Raw genomic sequence first — 18,269 nt, forward strand, 5'->3', positions numbered from 1 at the left:
TATTAAAACATCTCTTAATGTACAAACTTGGACTCCAGATGCTTTGATCTTGAGTCCCCTCCTTTAGGGAAAGGCATTATTTTTTGGCTTTTCTGAGAAGGACCTTATCTCTGTAAGTAAGTTTAAACAAACAAAAAGCCCCACAGAAAACAAAACCTGAGAAACAGGTATGTGACTAGTAATTTGCTAGTTTGTTTCTAATGGCAGGTTACTGAGTACCTCTGAGACAGAAGAGAGTAGAAAAAGAAGCGATTTGCTCGCCTATCTAGCACTGTTTGGGTGAATCAGCAATATTGCCTGTTTAAAAAACTGATGTTCTCTCTTCTGCATCACTATTTTCTGGATTGCTGAAGCAGATTGAATTCACTCTAGGGACACCCCAAAATGTATTGCATGAGAAGAACAGATGTTATGAAATACTAGTTTTCTTCTTTATTGAATTTAGCTCTTAGCAAAGCCATCTGCCAACACTGTCTCCCTAATAACCTTTCTAGCTACAATTCCTGACAGAACTTTACTCACAAACTAAGAGACCATGACTTGTTAAATTCCTTCATCCAGATAGCTAGACTTGCTCAGAGAAGCACTTCCAGAAGCTGAATGAATTTTCTCAGGGCAAATTACATACATCATTTCATCAAGTACTGTGGTGTTCTCCAAGTCCAGTGCTTTCAAGCAAATGTTAAAAAGAAGGGAGCAGAGGAGGAAAACGTGTCATACTTCCCAATGTTTCAGGCTATCCTGTAGCGTTGTTCTGAATTGATCCAATACCTCAAGTTTTGCCTGGTGCTTTCCTGTTTCATTAAGTTTCCTGTTGTTACACGTGAAAGAACGGCTGAGGATGACCACATTTCTATAACTACACATAAATGGCTACTGGTGGAAATGTCATTTCCTTGAGTTGCTCGTGAAACAGTCAAACACAGTGGTTCTCAGTCCTCCACTGTTCAGCAGCAGCAAACTCAAGAACATGTTACAAATGCACACTCCCAGGATCCATCTGACCTAAATAAGAAAGCCTGGGGAAGGACCCCCCACCCCCGACCCCTGCCACAGCTGTGTTTTCACCAACACTGCAGGTGATTCTGATGCACGCTGGAGGTGAGACCCACTGCTCTAATCACTAGATCATCTTTACTCTTTGGTTTTACTTGTTCTGGTCTATTGAGCCCAGGCCAGCCACACTGAAGTGAAATGGACAAGTTCTCATTTTAAAAATCAGTAAATTGGTCACTTGTGCAACATACCCTACAATAGAGGAAACTTGGATTTAGAGGACTGGCACCTTGGCTGCTGACTGCTCATTCCCCAGCACAGCGAGCTGCCTTCCAGGCCTCCTCAATTCAGATCCCCCTTCCCCGTCTCCCTGTCCCTGGGCAAACAGTTGTATGGTCCTCAGGACCTTCATCCAAAAGGAGGTGTACCTGCATCTCAGACTCAGAGCAGTGGTTCTCGCCCTGTTTGCCCAGTAGAGTCCCTGTGGAGCTACCTGAAGCCCCAGTCTTCAGGCTCTGGAGGTCAGACTCCCTGTGAGTTCGACCCAGGCATCACTGGTGCTTTAGCTCCCCAGGAGATTCCAGTGGGCTACAGAGCTTGGAACTCTCCCACCGGGACAAAAGGAGCAGGAAGAAGGTTCTGGCAGGAGTGCCCTGTCCTGTGGACTATGGGGAACACATAAGCAGGGAGCATTAGTTGTGTCTCACTGCATTTCTCCTGCATCTAGCCACAGTGGTGGTGGTGAAGAATAGATCTGGGCTGAAGAGTGATGGATTTGAGAGCTAAGCACCAGGCAGGAATCCCTCTTAGACAGTAGATCCTTAGGCCATCAGCTGAATTCCCTGATGCCCAAAGACCATTCCTGAAGCAGGACACTTGTGAATGTCAGGCTGGCATCTGACCACTCTGCCCATCTCAACGGGGAAGGCCATGTGAGGGACTGACCAGCTCAGGCATGGACGCACACACCTGCTGCTGGGCCCCAGCCCTCCCAGTTCTTTTTTGTCCTGTTCTCCTCCTGTGCTCTCAGGTTTTTCGCTTGCTGGAGTCTTTGTGTTCTCCTTAATTGCCTCAGAGCAGCTCGATTTTGTTGTTAAGTGCTGAGTGGGACATGTTGGTTCCACCTCCTTTCCTTGCCTGCTCTCCAAGCTGCTTCCAGAACTGCCTGTACCTCTTGAAAAAAGACCCCATTGGGCCTCAGAAAGCTTTTGATTTGTATTTTAATAGTTTGCCAGATTTCTTTTTCTTTTGAAAAGTTTGAGGGCTGTACTCATTACAACTGTGCAGAGACCACAGTCCAACTTTCCCAACCAGTTTTGTCCTAAAGTGGGAGGGGCCACAGCACCTCAGGGGAGAAAGTCAGGCGTGAGGGCTGCTGGCCCACAGCCTGAACCACATACAGGCTTGGCTTGGAGTCATCTGTAGATAAAGCAGGCACAGTTGCCCCAGGCAGCTGCGCCCATAGCTATGCTCTAAATGAGAGCCTACAGATGATAGACATGACCGTATATGTCCACTATATGAGTATGTTTTTATATTTTTATCAAAGACACACAAAAATGAGTCCAATAACATCTATAGAGAGAAATTAGCAATGGACAGGTGAGCCAGGGTTATATTTACCCATCTGTCTTAATCATGAGTAAATCTACAAGGGTTTTTAGTGTTCTGTCAACATATATTAAAATTTATTGCACACTAAATAAGTACTCTGTGCTCCCAAGTCTCAATAGTTAACAGTGCCTCTACACTGACAAGTAAACATTTATTGAGTTCTTACCATGTACGCCATGTGTAGATCTAGACTCTGGGTATACAGTGGTATTTTATTTTGGCAATACAATTAGCTAAGCATTTCTACCCTCATGCAGCAATATATTGTTAGTATACCAACAATAAAGAAATGAAATATATAGTTCCGTCACTGATCACTTAACACTAGGGTACGTTCTGAGAAAGGTATCATAATGTGAACATTATAGAGCAGTTATGGTGACCTTTCTAGAGCTTTCAATGATACAAACATTGCGGCATGCATATCATGGCACCACTTCTGTGTTCTATATCTACACTAAGATGGTTTCCATTTCATGTGGCGATGAAATCTCATGCAGCACTGTCACATATGCAGTCCATCACTGATGAACAGGACATCATACCGCACCTACATCAAAAGGGTGACCAACTGTCTCTGTTTGCCTGACACTAGGGGCTTTCTGTGATGGGGGACTTTCTCTGCTCAAACTGGGAGTCTCTGGTAAACCAGAGTTCTTGGTCACGCTACTGTCAGGTGGACAGGAGCTACCTAGAAAAAAAGCAGGGAAGCGCTGGGCAGAGGACTACTTGTCCAAACAGCAGTGACCTCTCAGGAGGCAGTCTGAGGCAGGCCTCTCTGAGAAGACAGCATCTGAATAAAGACCTTAAAGAAGTGAGCCATGCAGAACTGCGTAAAAGCATTCTCAATAGAGAGAACGGCAAGTGCAAAGACTCTCGGGTGGGAGCCTGTCTGAAATGTTCAAGGAACAACTGTCTGCCAGAGTGGCTGAGGGGGAGCACCATGGAAGGGACTGTAGAGTAACAAGACACCAGACCATGTTGGGCCCTGCAGACTTCATGGCAAATCTGCCTTTACCCTGCATGACATGAGAGCCATTGAGGAGCTTGAGCAGAGGAGAGACATATCTGGATCACTCATGTTTCCCCCGACTCATAACGGCTGCTATGTTGAGAATCAGTGGAGAGGGGACAAAGGATGTGGGAAAAAGGAACACAGTTAGGAAGAGATGATGGTATCTGGCCCAAATGAGGGCAGTAGAGGAGGTAAGGTGGGATGAAACTGCAGTCACATGTTGAAGGTAGTTGCCACTGCCTTCAGAACACAACAGTTTGGACATTGGAAATGATAGAAAGAAGAGATAAATGTAGCCCCCCCTTTTTGCCTGAAAAGCTAGGAAAGAAGAGGACATTGGAGCAAAGGTGGAGTGGGGAGATATCAGAATTAAGATCATGACATTGGACTTGCCATGCCCAGGGGACACCTGAGTGGGATGTTGAGTGGGAGCAACTCAGCCTGGGTCCCTCCAGGGTAAGCAGTCAGAAGCTAGGGAAGGAGACTGAGAAGGGACAGGGAGACTGGGCAGGGGTGCAGAAGGGTGTGGCAGTCTGACAGCTAGCTCAGGAATGCATTCAGAGAAGGGAATTGACAGGCCAGCTGAATGGATGGAGGTTTGAGTGTCACTTTTAGAGACATGGTGGGTGACCCTGAAAGAACTGCATCAATGGACTGCTCGGGGCAAGGTTTGCCCAGAGAAGGGAATGAGGCTCAGCAAGGTAGAGACAGCAAGTATAGGCAGCTCTTCCAGGAGTTTGCTATACAGGAGGCAGAAGCGGGGATGTGATGCAGGGCGCACGCAGTCAAAGGAGTTCTCATGCTCATAACAGGAGAAACCACTGCATGTGGGTTGTGGAGGTACAACTACAGAGGGAAACTTTGGATGGGTGAAGAAGGCTGAGCTACGTGAGATGTGAAGGGGTCACAGAGCAAGTGGAGGAGGTGGCCTTGAATAGGATGTGGGACTTCATCATCCTAACAGGAGAGAAGGCTGTGAGTCACAGATCCTGGTGGATGGAGCTTCATGAGGTTTTCTTTTAGTTGCTTCTGTTTTCTCTGGAAAATCAGAAATAAAATCGGCTGAGAATGAGGGGACAGAGGATAATCGTCATAACAGAAGAGCAGAGTGAATGCAAAAGGGAGATCGTGCCAGCTACACTGAGGGTCCACTTGAATTTAACTGAGACCTGTCAGCAGGGGTCAGAATATGCGTGTGTGTGCCTGTGTGCATGCGTGCACCTGAATCCCACTGTGCCAGCAGCGCAAACTAAAGTTGGCTTTAGCCAAATTTCATCACTGGGTTGGAGTGGTGATAGCTGGAGCTTTCTGTTGTAAAGATTGTTTTCCTCTTGTAGTGAGCCTAGACTTTCAGCTGGGTAAATGTCAGAAGGGCAAAGGCATTTGGAAAGGTGATATGAATGAGGGGACCTGAGCTGGGACACAGGACAGGTCTATGAGAGGCAGTTTCTGTAGTTTTAAGTGTTTGTCTCCAGTAATGTCATCAACTGCCTCTTCTTTGTAGAACTCATCTCAGCTGGCCTGGCCATGGGTTTGTGAGTCGCATAAACTCAGAACTGACGGGCTTCTTCCTTGCCCCCTCGGAGCTTACTTCCTGGCTGCTCCTCAGTTTGAAGGGATGACAGTTTGCTCTTTTGCACACATCTTTTGACTTCAGTTTAAAGAAGAAGAATGCCCCCAAGTGACCAGACACCTTCCACTGCCTGCTGTCCCTTCTGAGCTTGGGGACTCAGTGCTGAGAAATCCTCACTCTCCACCAGCGGGACAAGTGTCTCAGCCTGTGCTGCTGGCCGACCCACGCAGGGTCTGGTCTGTCTCATGCCCAGGAGTTCTTTGCTTAGAGAAATCCAGCCCCACTTCCAATTGCCCTCTGCGGCCAGGACCTCATCACTGGCTGTGCCACTTCTGCCTAATTGGCTTTCTCTCTTGCCCAGTCTGAGAATAACTGGGATCTTGGCGCCCCCTAACGGACACATGGGTTTTAAAATCTAGCTCCTCATCAACTAAGAAATATTTAGTTTCGTTTGTTTCACATTGGAGGTTTCTTTTTCTGTTCACATTTTGATTAGCAGTTCCTCAAAGAAACCGATGGGACAATCTGATTAATGCAGTGTACAAAAGTTCTAGCGGCCAAAGCACACAGTATTCTCTTTGTACTCTTAAGTGTTTATATTTTTAGATTAATTTTTGTGAGCAAAGAATGTAAACATTAATTTTGTTTTACTATAGAATGAGAAAGGAGGAAGTAAGAAAAGATATTTCAAGTATTTTTAATTAGTAATAATTTAAGTCCTATTTCATGGCTTTTCCATAAGGAACAAATTTGAATTGTTCATCAAATTAATCTGCTGGAATACAAATGGAAGTATGTAGATTATCTCTTTTGGAGTTTATTGTTAGGAAGAGGAAAACTTGTCTAAAACTAAAAGTTCACTTGCTGAATATTATCTGTGGTCAAATGAAAAGAATATTTAGTTTAACAATCTCTTCATTAAAAATTTTTTCTGAAATAAATATGAAGCAGTTAGTTATTTATATAACAATTATAACTTTATTTTCATTCCTTAGCACTGTATTTTTTCAGGAGCATTCTTTTAAACTTTGTATAAGAGTGTAAAACTCATCACAAATGTGGGAGTTTCACTACCATGAAGCCCACAGTCTAACCTATCCAGCCAGAGAGATCTTTGACTTAGCGTTTTCTATGGGAATGTATTCTGGCAAGCATTACTTGAACAACCTTGCTGAAGCAAAGTCATCCTTTTGTAGTTCTTTTTGGTGTGTTTTTAAATTTTAAGTTTTTATTAGTATATGTCTACCATACCTCACGATTACATTCATCCTGGGGAGTGGTTCAGGTACATAACACATCCTAAGTTCCATTTTTCATTCCCTTTCTCTACTCTCCCTCCTCATTCCCTCCCTCTTGGTCCCCTTCCCTTTTCCAAATGATCTGTCTCTCTGTTTCCTACTCAAAGTCATCCTTTTAGGAGCTAAGTGTCAACAGTAAGAGGAAGAAGCAAGTGTTAAGACAGCTTCTCCGATGCAGCCTGACCATCAGGTCCATATACTCTAGTAGCCACTGCCAATTTTTGAGGGTTATATATTCTGAACAGCTTCACAGTAGGAAGATTTGCTGCTGAAACATACACAGCCTGCTGTATTCTGCTAGAGAAGAGAGGAAAGAGAAGGAAGTAGCAGTGAATACATGAAAACATGCATAAACATACAGTTCACTAAATTAAAAGGTAACAACATATGAAATAAAGATAACACCCATGCTATTTAATGCATCTTGAATGTGCACTGTTGAGCACCATGTAAACTCCACTCTCTAATGGCTCACCAGCTCCTGCAGCACCGGAGAACACTGCAACCCCAGAGACCTTGATATGTCATGATGGAATACAGTGCAGAGGCCACAGATAAGTTCTCCTACCAGCACAGTGAGCCTCCAGGCCAGCGCACCCAGGCCCTGGACAGTCAAGGGGTAGAAGTGAAACCCCACTAGAGGGACCCAGACTGACTTTAGGGCAGTGGGAACTTCTACATAGAACTGCCGGATCAAAACTAACAAATCAAGACTTTTCAGTAACTCTAGCAACCCCCAAATCTGTGGCTCACTCTTGCAGGAGGAGGAACTCTTTGGAGTAGTGGGATGGTGCCTGGAAGGCTGCGGGCTCTCCTTAACTCTGCTTTTCCATTGGATTCAGTTCCATAACAGACTTGTAGCTCTGACCCGGGGGTGGGTTGCTTGTGACTTGAGTTTAGCAAAGTCAGGGCAATAAGGAATGGTGTGAGCACGTTTTCTATCTTTTGTGATGAGAAGATCACCAAGGTTTGCTCTCTTTTCAGGTCCTCAAGTATGTTCCATGTAATGAAGCACAGTCACTACAGCTCCCGATTTGGCAGCAAGCCCGGTTTGCAATGCATCGGGATGTATGAGAATGGCATCATATTTAACAATAACCCAGATATCTGGAAAGCAGTTCGACCGTTCTTTATGAAAGGTAAGCAGGAGTCGCTACATCCTTGCCTTTGGTTTATGAATATGCCAGTTTAAAACCATATTTAAAATTTTGCTGTTTTACTGGTTTCAAATGCTACTGATAGAAGGACTGTATGCATCTACCATATATTAGATGTTGTGCTAAGCACCTGAAGTTTCAATCCCACAGCAACCTCCTGTGGGAACTACTCTGACCACCTGCTATGGCAGATGAGGAAACTCGGGCATAAATAGGTCCTGTAACTTGCCCCAAATCCCACCATTATACATAGGGGCCCCTGGGTTCAACCCAGAGCCTACATTTATAGCCCCAGCATGGAGGTACACAGCACTTTCATGAGCGGGAAGAAGAGAGACCTGTGCCCTTATGGTCCATTCCAACCAAGCATTTCCTATGTTACCCACGTTCATCAATGTGTTTTCTGAATCACTGACTGACAGTGCAGACATTTTGAGAGAAAACAATTTGTGAATGAAATTGATGAATTTTAACGCATGGAAAGGGATGTATGTGTGGCCATCCAGACCCTGAGTTTTATACTTGAGGAAATAATGTGCTACGGAGGTTGTGACTTTCACTCAGGCAGCACAGCAAATAACAGCGTAGCAGACCTAACTCCAGGCCTCCTTATCTAGGGATTTTCAGCCTTTTCTGTATCACACTGGAGATGCTGAGGTGGGGAACAAACATGGTCAAGCTCTGAGGTTAAAGTCAAGCATCTAGAAAGATCGTCATGGCCTGGAAGCCCCGTCAGCGATGCAATGTGGAGCTAGCAGGCTTTGGGCTGACCCTGTCCCATCAGTTTTCTTTCCCCACCGCCTCCACAGTGAGCCCAGATGCCTCCTGCATGGCTGCTCACACAGGGGGAAGCCGTGCCTCTGTGTGCCTGCCCCACAGGACTCAGCCCCACTCTGCTTCAGACCCCAGTGTCTTCATTCCCTTTGGCTGTGGTAACAAACGGCCACAACTAAGCAGCTACAAGTGACACATTTGCTCTCTTGCACTTCTGCAGGTCAGAAGTCAGCCATGGGTCAGACAGGCCCACGTCAAGGTGCTCACGAGGCTCTTCTGCAGGCTTTGCTGGGAAGCTTTCTCCTGGCTGCTCCCAGCTTCCAGAAGCCACCTCCATTCTGTGGGTGTGGCGTGGCCAGGGCCTGCCCATGTCACATCTCTCTGGCGCTCCCTCGGTTATGCCGTCACATCTCTCTCTGTCCTTGACCTCAGTGAAGTTGTGTGTCCGTTCTGGTGAGGACTTCCAGGATTCGTTCTAGCCCACCCTGAGAATCCACACTGATCTCATTATCTCAAGGGCCTTCACCTTAATCACCTCTGCCAAGTCCTTGATTACACACAATGTATGCATAGCTTGAGAATCAGGACCCAGAGAACTCTGGAGACCAATTTGTCTGCCTACGACTGATGTGGGGGCAGATCAATCTCCCCACTCCTTAGGAACTGCAGAATGGATTAGTGAAAAAAGTACATGAATCAGGCTTCCAGGTTGTGGGATCAAATCCCAGTACTGCCCCGAACTAGATGTGCAACCTGGGGGCCACTCACTTAAGCTCTTTTCACGTTAGTTACTTCCTCAGGAGTTGATAAATATCACAGGACCTGCACTGTATTGTTATGCGAACAACAAATGATATGATGCTGTAAGACCCCATTGAATGTAAATTTTGACATTTGACCCTGGTTTATTTGGAATACGTGAACTAGCATTTAGGAGTAGTTAACTTCCACATCCACATATACCCTCTACCCAAGCTACTGTGGCCATCATCCAAACAGGTGCCAAGAATACAGTGACAAAGAAGACACGGCCCCTGGGAGGTTCAGGCCTGTACATCACCAAATGCTGGCCTAGGCACAGTAATGCTGGTGAGGTGCACAGAGCTGCACGGCAAAGACAAATGGGCCATGTAAAGTCACTGAGGCATCAGGGAAACTTTAAGGAAGACACGCTAGAGGTATAGCATAGGTGATTCAAAAGCAGAGGACAGACCAGCATCACTGGTCAGGGACCTGTACCAACCCACACAGGCGGAGCGCCAAGGTGAGGGCAGAGCCATGTCACCAAAGACTCTGTCTGCTAAGGCGAGGAGTTGAGCTTATTCAAGAGCTATGAGGTCTTGCTCAAGATTTTCAGCAGAGTGACATGAACCGTGTGTCTCAGGAAATCTCCCTCTTACCTGAGTGCATGGCCTAGTGCACGGCAGCTGAGGGCTTGGTGGGTGGGAAGAAACCGTGACTGTGAGTGGTGAGGAGCCACGAGCTCCTGCAGTGATTCGGGGTGGAGGGAGGGAGGAGGCCTTGGTTGTAAGAAATGTTAAAAGAGCTGGGCCTGCAGTGCTTGGATTAATCAAAACATCTTTGTGAACTGTTTAGATTAACTCTATATATGCTACACCACATTTTCTAATAAAAATGTTGCAGAACTGGACTCAAATTAAATACCAACCGTAGAAGGCTGATGGCTTACTGAATGTTCACTCCATGCCTGATAAGTTTATAATCAATGAGAAGTCTAAATATTTCTTGATGAATCTCCCTTTGAAGTCAGATTGCTCAATGGGTATATCATGATATGGTAGAAATAGTGGGAAAGGTTTTGGCCTTTCAACCGGGAGCAGCAGGAAAGTACTGACTCACTGGGAGTGTGCGTAGTGAAACAGGTAAGTGCAACTTCGAGGATGGCTCATCCTCAGAGGTGGGGAGTGGGGTGCAGCAGTGTGGAAACATAGTATGTGCTTCTTGACTATTTGAAGCTACTTGTCTATACTGATGGAACACTGAGAGATTATTCCTAATGCAAGCTTAAAGAAATTTAGAGCAAATACAGAACTGGGGACTGTAGGAATTAAACTCTCATGATAGAGCACAGGACTCGCTAGCCACTGTCCAGGTGGTCCAGAACAGAACAAGTGGGAGGTCGGACCGGTTCACTAACCTACCTGATTTGTTCATTCATTCTTCTACTTTGCATTCCACTACTTTGTATTGAGGGGCCCTGTGTTTGACTGATTTGATGTACAGTGCTAAGAGGCAATTTTCACTGTCCTTAAAGAGCACTCAGTTCACTGGGGAAGACTGTAGAGCCATCAACAAATTGCTTAGCATGCCACTGTTTGAGTACAAGAAATCTGGAAGTAAGTTGAAGAGAAATTAAAATTAAAAGAAGAATATCTTAGCTCCTTTGTAAGACTAGTTTTTTATACCTTTAGTAGACAAAGCTGGAGCACCTTAATTCAAATAAAAAGAACCAATGTCAATAGTTATGTGATAATATATTGCCACCTGTGGAAACATAGAATAAATATGATGCTAGCCAAATCCAAACTGTCTTTAAAGGAAATGCATACAATAAATATCAAAAATCACTCATCTCTGACTATGATCACAAGTATCAAATATTTCATCCAGAACCTCACAAATGATTTGCCAGAGCATAAAGAAAAGCTTAAATTTGAAACAGTGCCTTTAAAATAATCTTCGTTCATTGACTCATATATTTTTAACCATAAAGGTAAGGATGTATTAGAAGAAAATTGGGAAAAGAACTATAGAATATAAAAAATTCCACGCTTTTCTTTAAAGCAAAATTGTGAGCAATTAAATTCCAAACAAAAAAAAGCCTAAACGGTCTGGTGGTGTGTGCCCTGGAGCTGGTCGTGGCTGATGCTCGTGTGTGTCCTTCAGCTCTAACAGGCCCTGGCCTCGTTCGCATGGTGGCAGTCTGTGCTGAGTCCATCGTGAGGCACCTAGACAGCTTGGAGGAGGTCACCAACACGTCAGGCAACGTGGACGTGCTGACCCTCATGAGATGCATCATGCTGGACACCTCTAACGTGGTCTTCCTAGGGATCCCTTTGGATGGTATACGTGTTTTCATTCTTATGACTTGACATCCTGCCCTTTATTAAACAAAGCAATGAGTGCAACAGCCAGCTAAAGGGGACACACACTGTTATACTGCTCTGGACTAAACATTTTTAATTGTCCTGAAGGTATTTCCCCTAGTGTGTTTGCCCTGTTCTTTTATAGGATGTAAACGTCTAGAACGTAGGGTTGTACTTCTTTTGTCTCTCTCTTCATTGCTCTGGGAAACTGGCTTTTCTCCCAGCCAAACCCTATTGGTCTAGCTGGTCATAAAGATATCTTATCACAAGAACACAGACACATTTAACTCACTCATGTGCAACCTGTGGCCCACCAATTTTTGTCCTACTTTTCTCTGAGTAAAGAGGAATTGTCTTGGGCTACAAATAAAATAAATAATACAGTTAAAGTGTATATGTAACAAAATTTCCTTTAAAAATCATTTTAACGCTTTTAAAAAGAGAGCCGAAAGGAAAAAGAGACTGACACGATTTCCCACTGTTCCCAATGGCGTGACATATACATTCCTACACATATTTATATGTGCACACACATCCTTCCCCAGAGCTACTACATATGAAAACTTGATTTTATCTGTACGTTAAAAATGCTGGTGGTGGTAGTGATGTTGCTTCTGCGGATATAAATGATGATGACAGCTGCCATTACTTTCGTACCCACTGTGTAAAAATAGTTTGAAAATTTGCTTTATGCACGCTTGTCATTTAATATTTGAAACAGCGTGGAAAAGATGTTTCACTTTCTTCACTATGTTCCAGAAATGATTATTAAAACATATGCATGCAACTCCATAAACACCAAAAGTGAACAATCATTAGATGAATTCCAGTCTGCTCTGGAAATCAAATATATCCAGGTTAATGTGCTTTTTCCTGAATTAGTTTATAACAGTGTTCACTGATTCATACATTTATTCAACAGATGCTTACTGGTTGCCTACTTCCTGCTAGGCACTGTTCTAAGTTCTAGGGACAGAGCAGTAAGAAGACAACTAACATCTTTACTTGCAAGGAGCTTACATTCTAGTGAGGATATGGACAGCAAAACAAGTCAATGTTAAAAAAAACTATATATTAGGCAACACTAAGTGCCTTGAAGTAAAACACAAAACAGGGTAGGAGGACAGAAAGCAAGGGGGAACAACAGGAGCGGGTCTGTCTATTGCAGAGTGGGAGGTCAGGCAAGGCCTCTGTGGACAGGACATTTGCACGCCGCCTGAATGAAGTGAGGCCCTGAGCCATGTGCAGACCCGAAGGGAGAACATTCCAGGCAGAAGAACACTGCACAGATTTTAACTCTTGTCAAGCCAGCTGAGCCCTAACGCACTCTGTCTGATTCACCACATTTAGATAAACAGATGCACCACAAGCCCTTCCTTTCTCATGCCTAACGCCCTGCCTTGTCTCCACTACTCTGACCAGTCCTTACAGGCGCTGTAAACAAACTGCACCTGACTGGCTTTTTGATAAAAGCCCCCATTTACTCTGAACATTTTCAGTCACACCCTCTCACCTGATCTCCTTCTAACCTGTTCTACATATACCTCTGCTCAAGCAGGCAGAAACATGACATCACGGCCTCACCCCTTGGTTCACACAAGCCTCTATCATTAGGAAGGATCACGTGAAAACACTGCACCTCTCTCTGTTACCCTGTGGGTTCAGACTCTGACGCCAGAGAACCTGCTATAAGCCCTATGGGGTTCTTCATTTCCCTTTATGCTGAGTACTTGTTAAACTCTTGCCTATGGGATTCAATACAACAAAGGAAGGACATTGCCCCGAGATCAGACAGAACTGGGCTCCAGTCTGACAGCCTACCTGACACACTCGCTGTACAGTGAAGCTCATGTTTCTTAACCTCAATGAATTGCAGTTTCTTCGCCTGCAAAGTGATGAAGACACCACCACTTCCTTGGTAAGATTATAAAGACTAAATTTAAAATCTCTTTTGTAAAATACCCAGCACAGTTAAAGTTCAAAACAAATGTTGGTTCCTTCCCATTTGTATAAATGTGATATAATTTTTTAAATAGCAAAGGTTTTCTTTTCTCTAATATTCAATTTAATTGAAAAGAAATCACTTAGTACTGAACATGTATGAAGCTCTGGAAAAGGTACTGAAGAAATTAAGATGAATTCTAAAATCTTCACAAATATACATAAATATGAAAGCTATGTGATAAGGGCTATGAGACAATGTGTAAAGGACTCTGAAGTGATAATATAATTAGGAGTTACTAATGAGGTGTATAATCCCAGGGAATTGTCCACTTAATATTGGCTCTGCTTACCCAACATCAAATGCAGTGACTGTTTTCAGCGTGACAAGCTCAGCTTTTTGCTCTCCCAGTTTCTAGAATCATGGCCACAGCAGCATTAATTACTAGTACCCTCTGTCCATAAAAACAGGAGAAAGCTGGAGGTTCAAAGGAAGAATGAAACATTTTAGGCTATCTCAAACACAAATTTGAAAAGTCAGAACTCCCTGGTTATCTTGGCCCAATTAGATGTGGAGGGAATAAGTGAGTGCTCGGAATGTCTATTGGCATTCAGGTGCACAAATCACCAATGATGATGGAACTGTGTGTTCTCAGCTTAGAAGCCCACACTGGTCAGTCGGAGAACCTACAGGGTATGTTCGAGCCTCACAGCGCTCTTCTCAGGCTTGCATTTTATTCACTCACTCTGTTTTTGGTTCTGTTTTCTAGAAACTGCCATCGTCAGGAAAATCCAGGGTTATTTTGATGCATGGCAAACTCTCATTATCAAGCCAAACATCTTCTTTAAGATTTCTTGGCTCTACAAAAAGTATGAGAAGCCTGTGTAAGTAGCACACATCTGAACAGTTCACGAGTGCACTCGGACTGGGTTTTGTGTGTCTTTGCTGTGTTGGCCTCTGGTAAGGTTTATGTTCTCCAGAGTCCACAGGACTCTAATGCTTAAGTTTCTGATGAAACACTTAGACCCATGTGGTGGCTTCTGGCCAGACAGCTTCTCACCATGGAGCCCAGTGTGTGGTCTGACAGCTCATCTCTAGAATGAGGTCACTGCTGTTTATTTTAAGCGGAAGAAAAGTGTTGCCTGATGCTATCATTAATGTTTATCAGAGCTTTCTTAGCCTATCTAGAAAACTGGAAGAATATAATCAATTTATAGTTGTGTTGCTTTAATTAATTTACCGAATTTGAATAACTGACAGTTGCAAATTATATTCATAGTTCCATTATATTCATAATGAATATAATGAACTTCAATAAAAAATGTGGGGATGTTTGTTATATATCTTGTGATTTGGGGGCCCTGAAGCTACCATTAAATAGCTCTGTTTAGTCTTAGACTAGTCCAGTAGAAAATGGGACAAATGACCAATAGCCTACAGAATAGCTAGAAGGTTTTTAAGAGTGTAAGTAGCCACTACACACTGCCCTCTACTCATCAGTGGAAAGCTCCGGGGATCCAGAGGCAGAACATTGTGGTTTGCTTCTTAAATTCTTCACTCAAAAACAAATGGCTTTGGGAAGTCATTTCAAGTAAAAGATAACCTACCTTCCAGAGTAAGGGTATAGATTAAGAAGATCATGTACGCAGGTCAAGTACCCCACAGAGTAACGTACAGTGGCCACTAAATATCATAGTTTCCCCTGTCCCTGTGTTCATATCTTCATGCTGAGTCCCTTGATCATCTTAAACTTTCCACCTCTAAAAGGTCACAAAGTTATATGAAATCCCCACTTTATCCTTTTCATGGATTTGAAATTCAATACTTAATCTCTAGGAAGGAATCCAACTTCACATTGCTTTGCACAGTCTGTGATTGGTATTAGGTAGACAATCTGGAGACCAGTTCTTTATACACTTACTGTTGTTTCCACAGGGCCTGTTTTGACTTGAATCATTTAGATAAAAGGGTTCTCTTTCATTTGGTTAGATTTGGTGGTGGTGGTACTGGTGATCTGAAGAGTCAAATTATGTATTTCTTGGTCATTAGGTTAGCTTTGATCTTAGGGACTGGGCCCACCCAAACTTATAACACAAGACTGTTAACATTTCTCTTCTATTTGTAGAAATCAGCTCAGCAACTTTCGGTCTATATGTGACATTTGCCAATGGTTAGGGTACTCATTTATATCTCCTATGCCCCAGACTAGTAAAAACCGAGAGAAACCTTTTAATCCCACCCCACTATTCCCTTTTAAAATAATGCCAATACTTTTAAAAAAATATACTTTGAACAGGATACTTGGACACCTGCCTTCATCTCTACTCAATTTTATAGTATTTTGCCGCTTTCAATTCCAAATATAGCAATATCATATTCTTTTTCTTTTAGCAAGCTGAAGACTTTTCAGCCACACAAACCTTAAATAGGTGTTTGTAGAATAAGCTGGTCTGCCAGCCATAATTATCTTAGGGGAAAATGTATTCAGAATTTTAAAAATCCAACTCAAATGCATCCTGTAATAGGTGCTTAGAGCTCAAAGGCTTCCTATTCCCTGAAAACCGCCAGTGATTGAATTCTCCCAGTTTTGAAGAGCATATGAATACAGAGCATGCATCTATGTAGGGGCAACTTTTTACCTGAACAAGAGCATTCACAGGCCACTGCTGCAAAATCTTGGATGATAGCTCAGGGAGGAAGGATCTGCTCAGTAGCGGCTCCAGTTCCATGAAAGAACTTTATGGATTCAGAGTCTAAGGCGATTGTAACACCTCCTGGGCCATTCTGGGGCCAATACTCAGGTAGAAATGCTATCAACACTCCAAGCCTGTGGGAAAGGCGGAACATATCCCAGCAACTGAGTGAATATCTGTCCTTTGTATGTTCAAATTGCTCAAAAAACATGTGCTGAATACCTGAATGGATAGATGAATGAGTGAATGTGAATACATTTTTTGTTAATATCTGGAGGTTTGTGTGTGTGTGTGTGTGTGTGTGTGTGTGTGTGTGTTTTGGCACACTCAGAGAGATACACAATACATGTATCCTTGTTTAGCGAAACATAATTGCTATATAGCCTGAAAAATATCTCTCAAAATGTTTAACTACCTTCCTTATGATGCCCTAAGAAACTTTAAAACTGAAGTGGAACAGTTGGGACACTTCTTGAATATTCTTCCCTTACTTCTCCTACTAGCTGCAGTGAGCATTAAGACTATTTGTATCAACAACATCCACAGATTATTTAAGTGTATAGGTGACAATGCAAACAGGGATGTGAAAGAAAGATTTAGTATACATTTATTGTAATTCAGAGTATTTTCTCCTGGGAACATACACACTTAAGGACAGAAAGAAGAATAGCAATTTAGATCTCATGATGGTGCCACTGTCTGTTGAGTCTGATCATTTCACTTGGCAAGAGGCACAGTGCTCCCAGGCCTAACGAAGGTTACACAGAAGAGAAGGACCTGAGCTAGAACCATACCTTCTGTCCAAGGGGCTCTGCCTGAGATTGCACTGTGCAAATGCTTACTATCTTTGTACAGGCAAGCTCTGTCTCAACAAATACCTTGTACAGAGGTCATATGAGACTAAATGTCAATACCATCAAGGACATTCATTTCACCAAAATTCATTGTCTACAACAGGAATCTCAAACTTGACTGTGTGCCCTGTGCATACCTGTAATCCCTGCTACTCAGGAGGCTGAGGCAAGAGAATTGCAAGTCCAAGGCCAGCCCGGGCAGCTTAGTGAGACTCCGTCTGAAAAGAAAAAATTAAAAGGACTGGAGATGTAGCTCAGTTGTAAAATGCCCTTGGTTTCAATCCCAATCACTGAATAAACACACACACACAAACACACACCCTCAATCTCAATAGCCTTCAGGGCCAGGCAGATCAACTTTTGCTGCTGTATGGCTATAAGAAAACAGGAGATGGAAGTGTTTGTGGTAAACAGAAAAGCATATGCAACCACTCAAAACATCTGGATTTTTAAATGAAAGACTGCACCTGTCAAATCAGAAGTTGCAAGACATGGTTGGATTTAGCCTTTCGTATGAGATGTATGTGACAGGAAGGTTTTAGATTTTATTTAAATCCCCTCAATTTCTTTTTTTAAATTTTATTGGTACATTTTAGGTATTCAATATAATGACATTCATCATTGGAAATTTGCACCTTTACATAATCTCTCTTGGTTCTTAATTTTTCCCCATTCTCCTGCCCTTCATCAACACTTTCATCCCTCCCTATTTTCAAGACTTTGTTTCCATTTTTCATTTTCTCATATTAATTCCATTCCCTTCTTTCCTTTCCCTGACCCCTCCCACTTCCCCTTCCACTTTGCCTCTTTTCTTTTTATTTCACATTATCTATTATACCTTTTAGTCCTTATTTACACTTTCAGTTTCTCATACTAAAGAAACTATTCAGTATTTACACATGTCCTATTTATTTCACTTAAGAGAATCGCCTCAATGTGCATCCATTTAGCTATGTCTCTAATTTCTTGTTTTTTATGGCTGAGTAGTACTCCATTTTATAAAAAACCAACATTTTCTTTTTTCTATTTTTTTTTGGTACCAGGGATTGAACTTGGGTCCTTCTGGTTGCACAGCAGGTGGTGAAAACACAGAGCTAAATCCCTGGCCCAACAACATTTTCTTTATCCAGTCTGCAGTTGATAGGCAATTGGGCTGCTTCCAAGTTTTAGCTATTACACATTGTGCTCCTATGAGCATGGGTGCACATATATCAGTGTGGTATAATTCTTTTAATTCTTTGGGGAA

General features: G+C 43.1%; 1 protein-coding gene across 1 annotated transcript in view; it reads left to right on the forward strand.

Moving 5' to 3' along the window:
• Window positions 1–18,269, forward strand: part of LOC101709897 (aromatase-like) — a 42,199-nt gene that overhangs the window by 5,159 nt on the left and 18,771 nt on the right. The window contains exons 3-5 of the mRNA XM_087180686.1: window positions 7,481–7,635; window positions 11,335–11,511; window positions 14,246–14,360. Coding sequence (XP_087036812.1) covers window positions 7,481–7,635; window positions 11,335–11,511; window positions 14,246–14,360 — 447 coding nt within the window. The remainder of the gene's footprint in view (window positions 1–7,480; window positions 7,636–11,334; window positions 11,512–14,245; window positions 14,361–18,269) is intronic.

The sequence above is a fragment of the Heterocephalus glaber genome, unplaced genomic scaffold, assembly GCF_053883595.1.
Source record: "Heterocephalus glaber isolate CG9 unplaced genomic scaffold, H.glaber_assembly_v1.0 deba00000122, whole genome shotgun sequence".
Lineage (NCBI taxonomy): Eukaryota > Metazoa > Chordata > Mammalia > Rodentia > Bathyergidae > Heterocephalus > Heterocephalus glaber.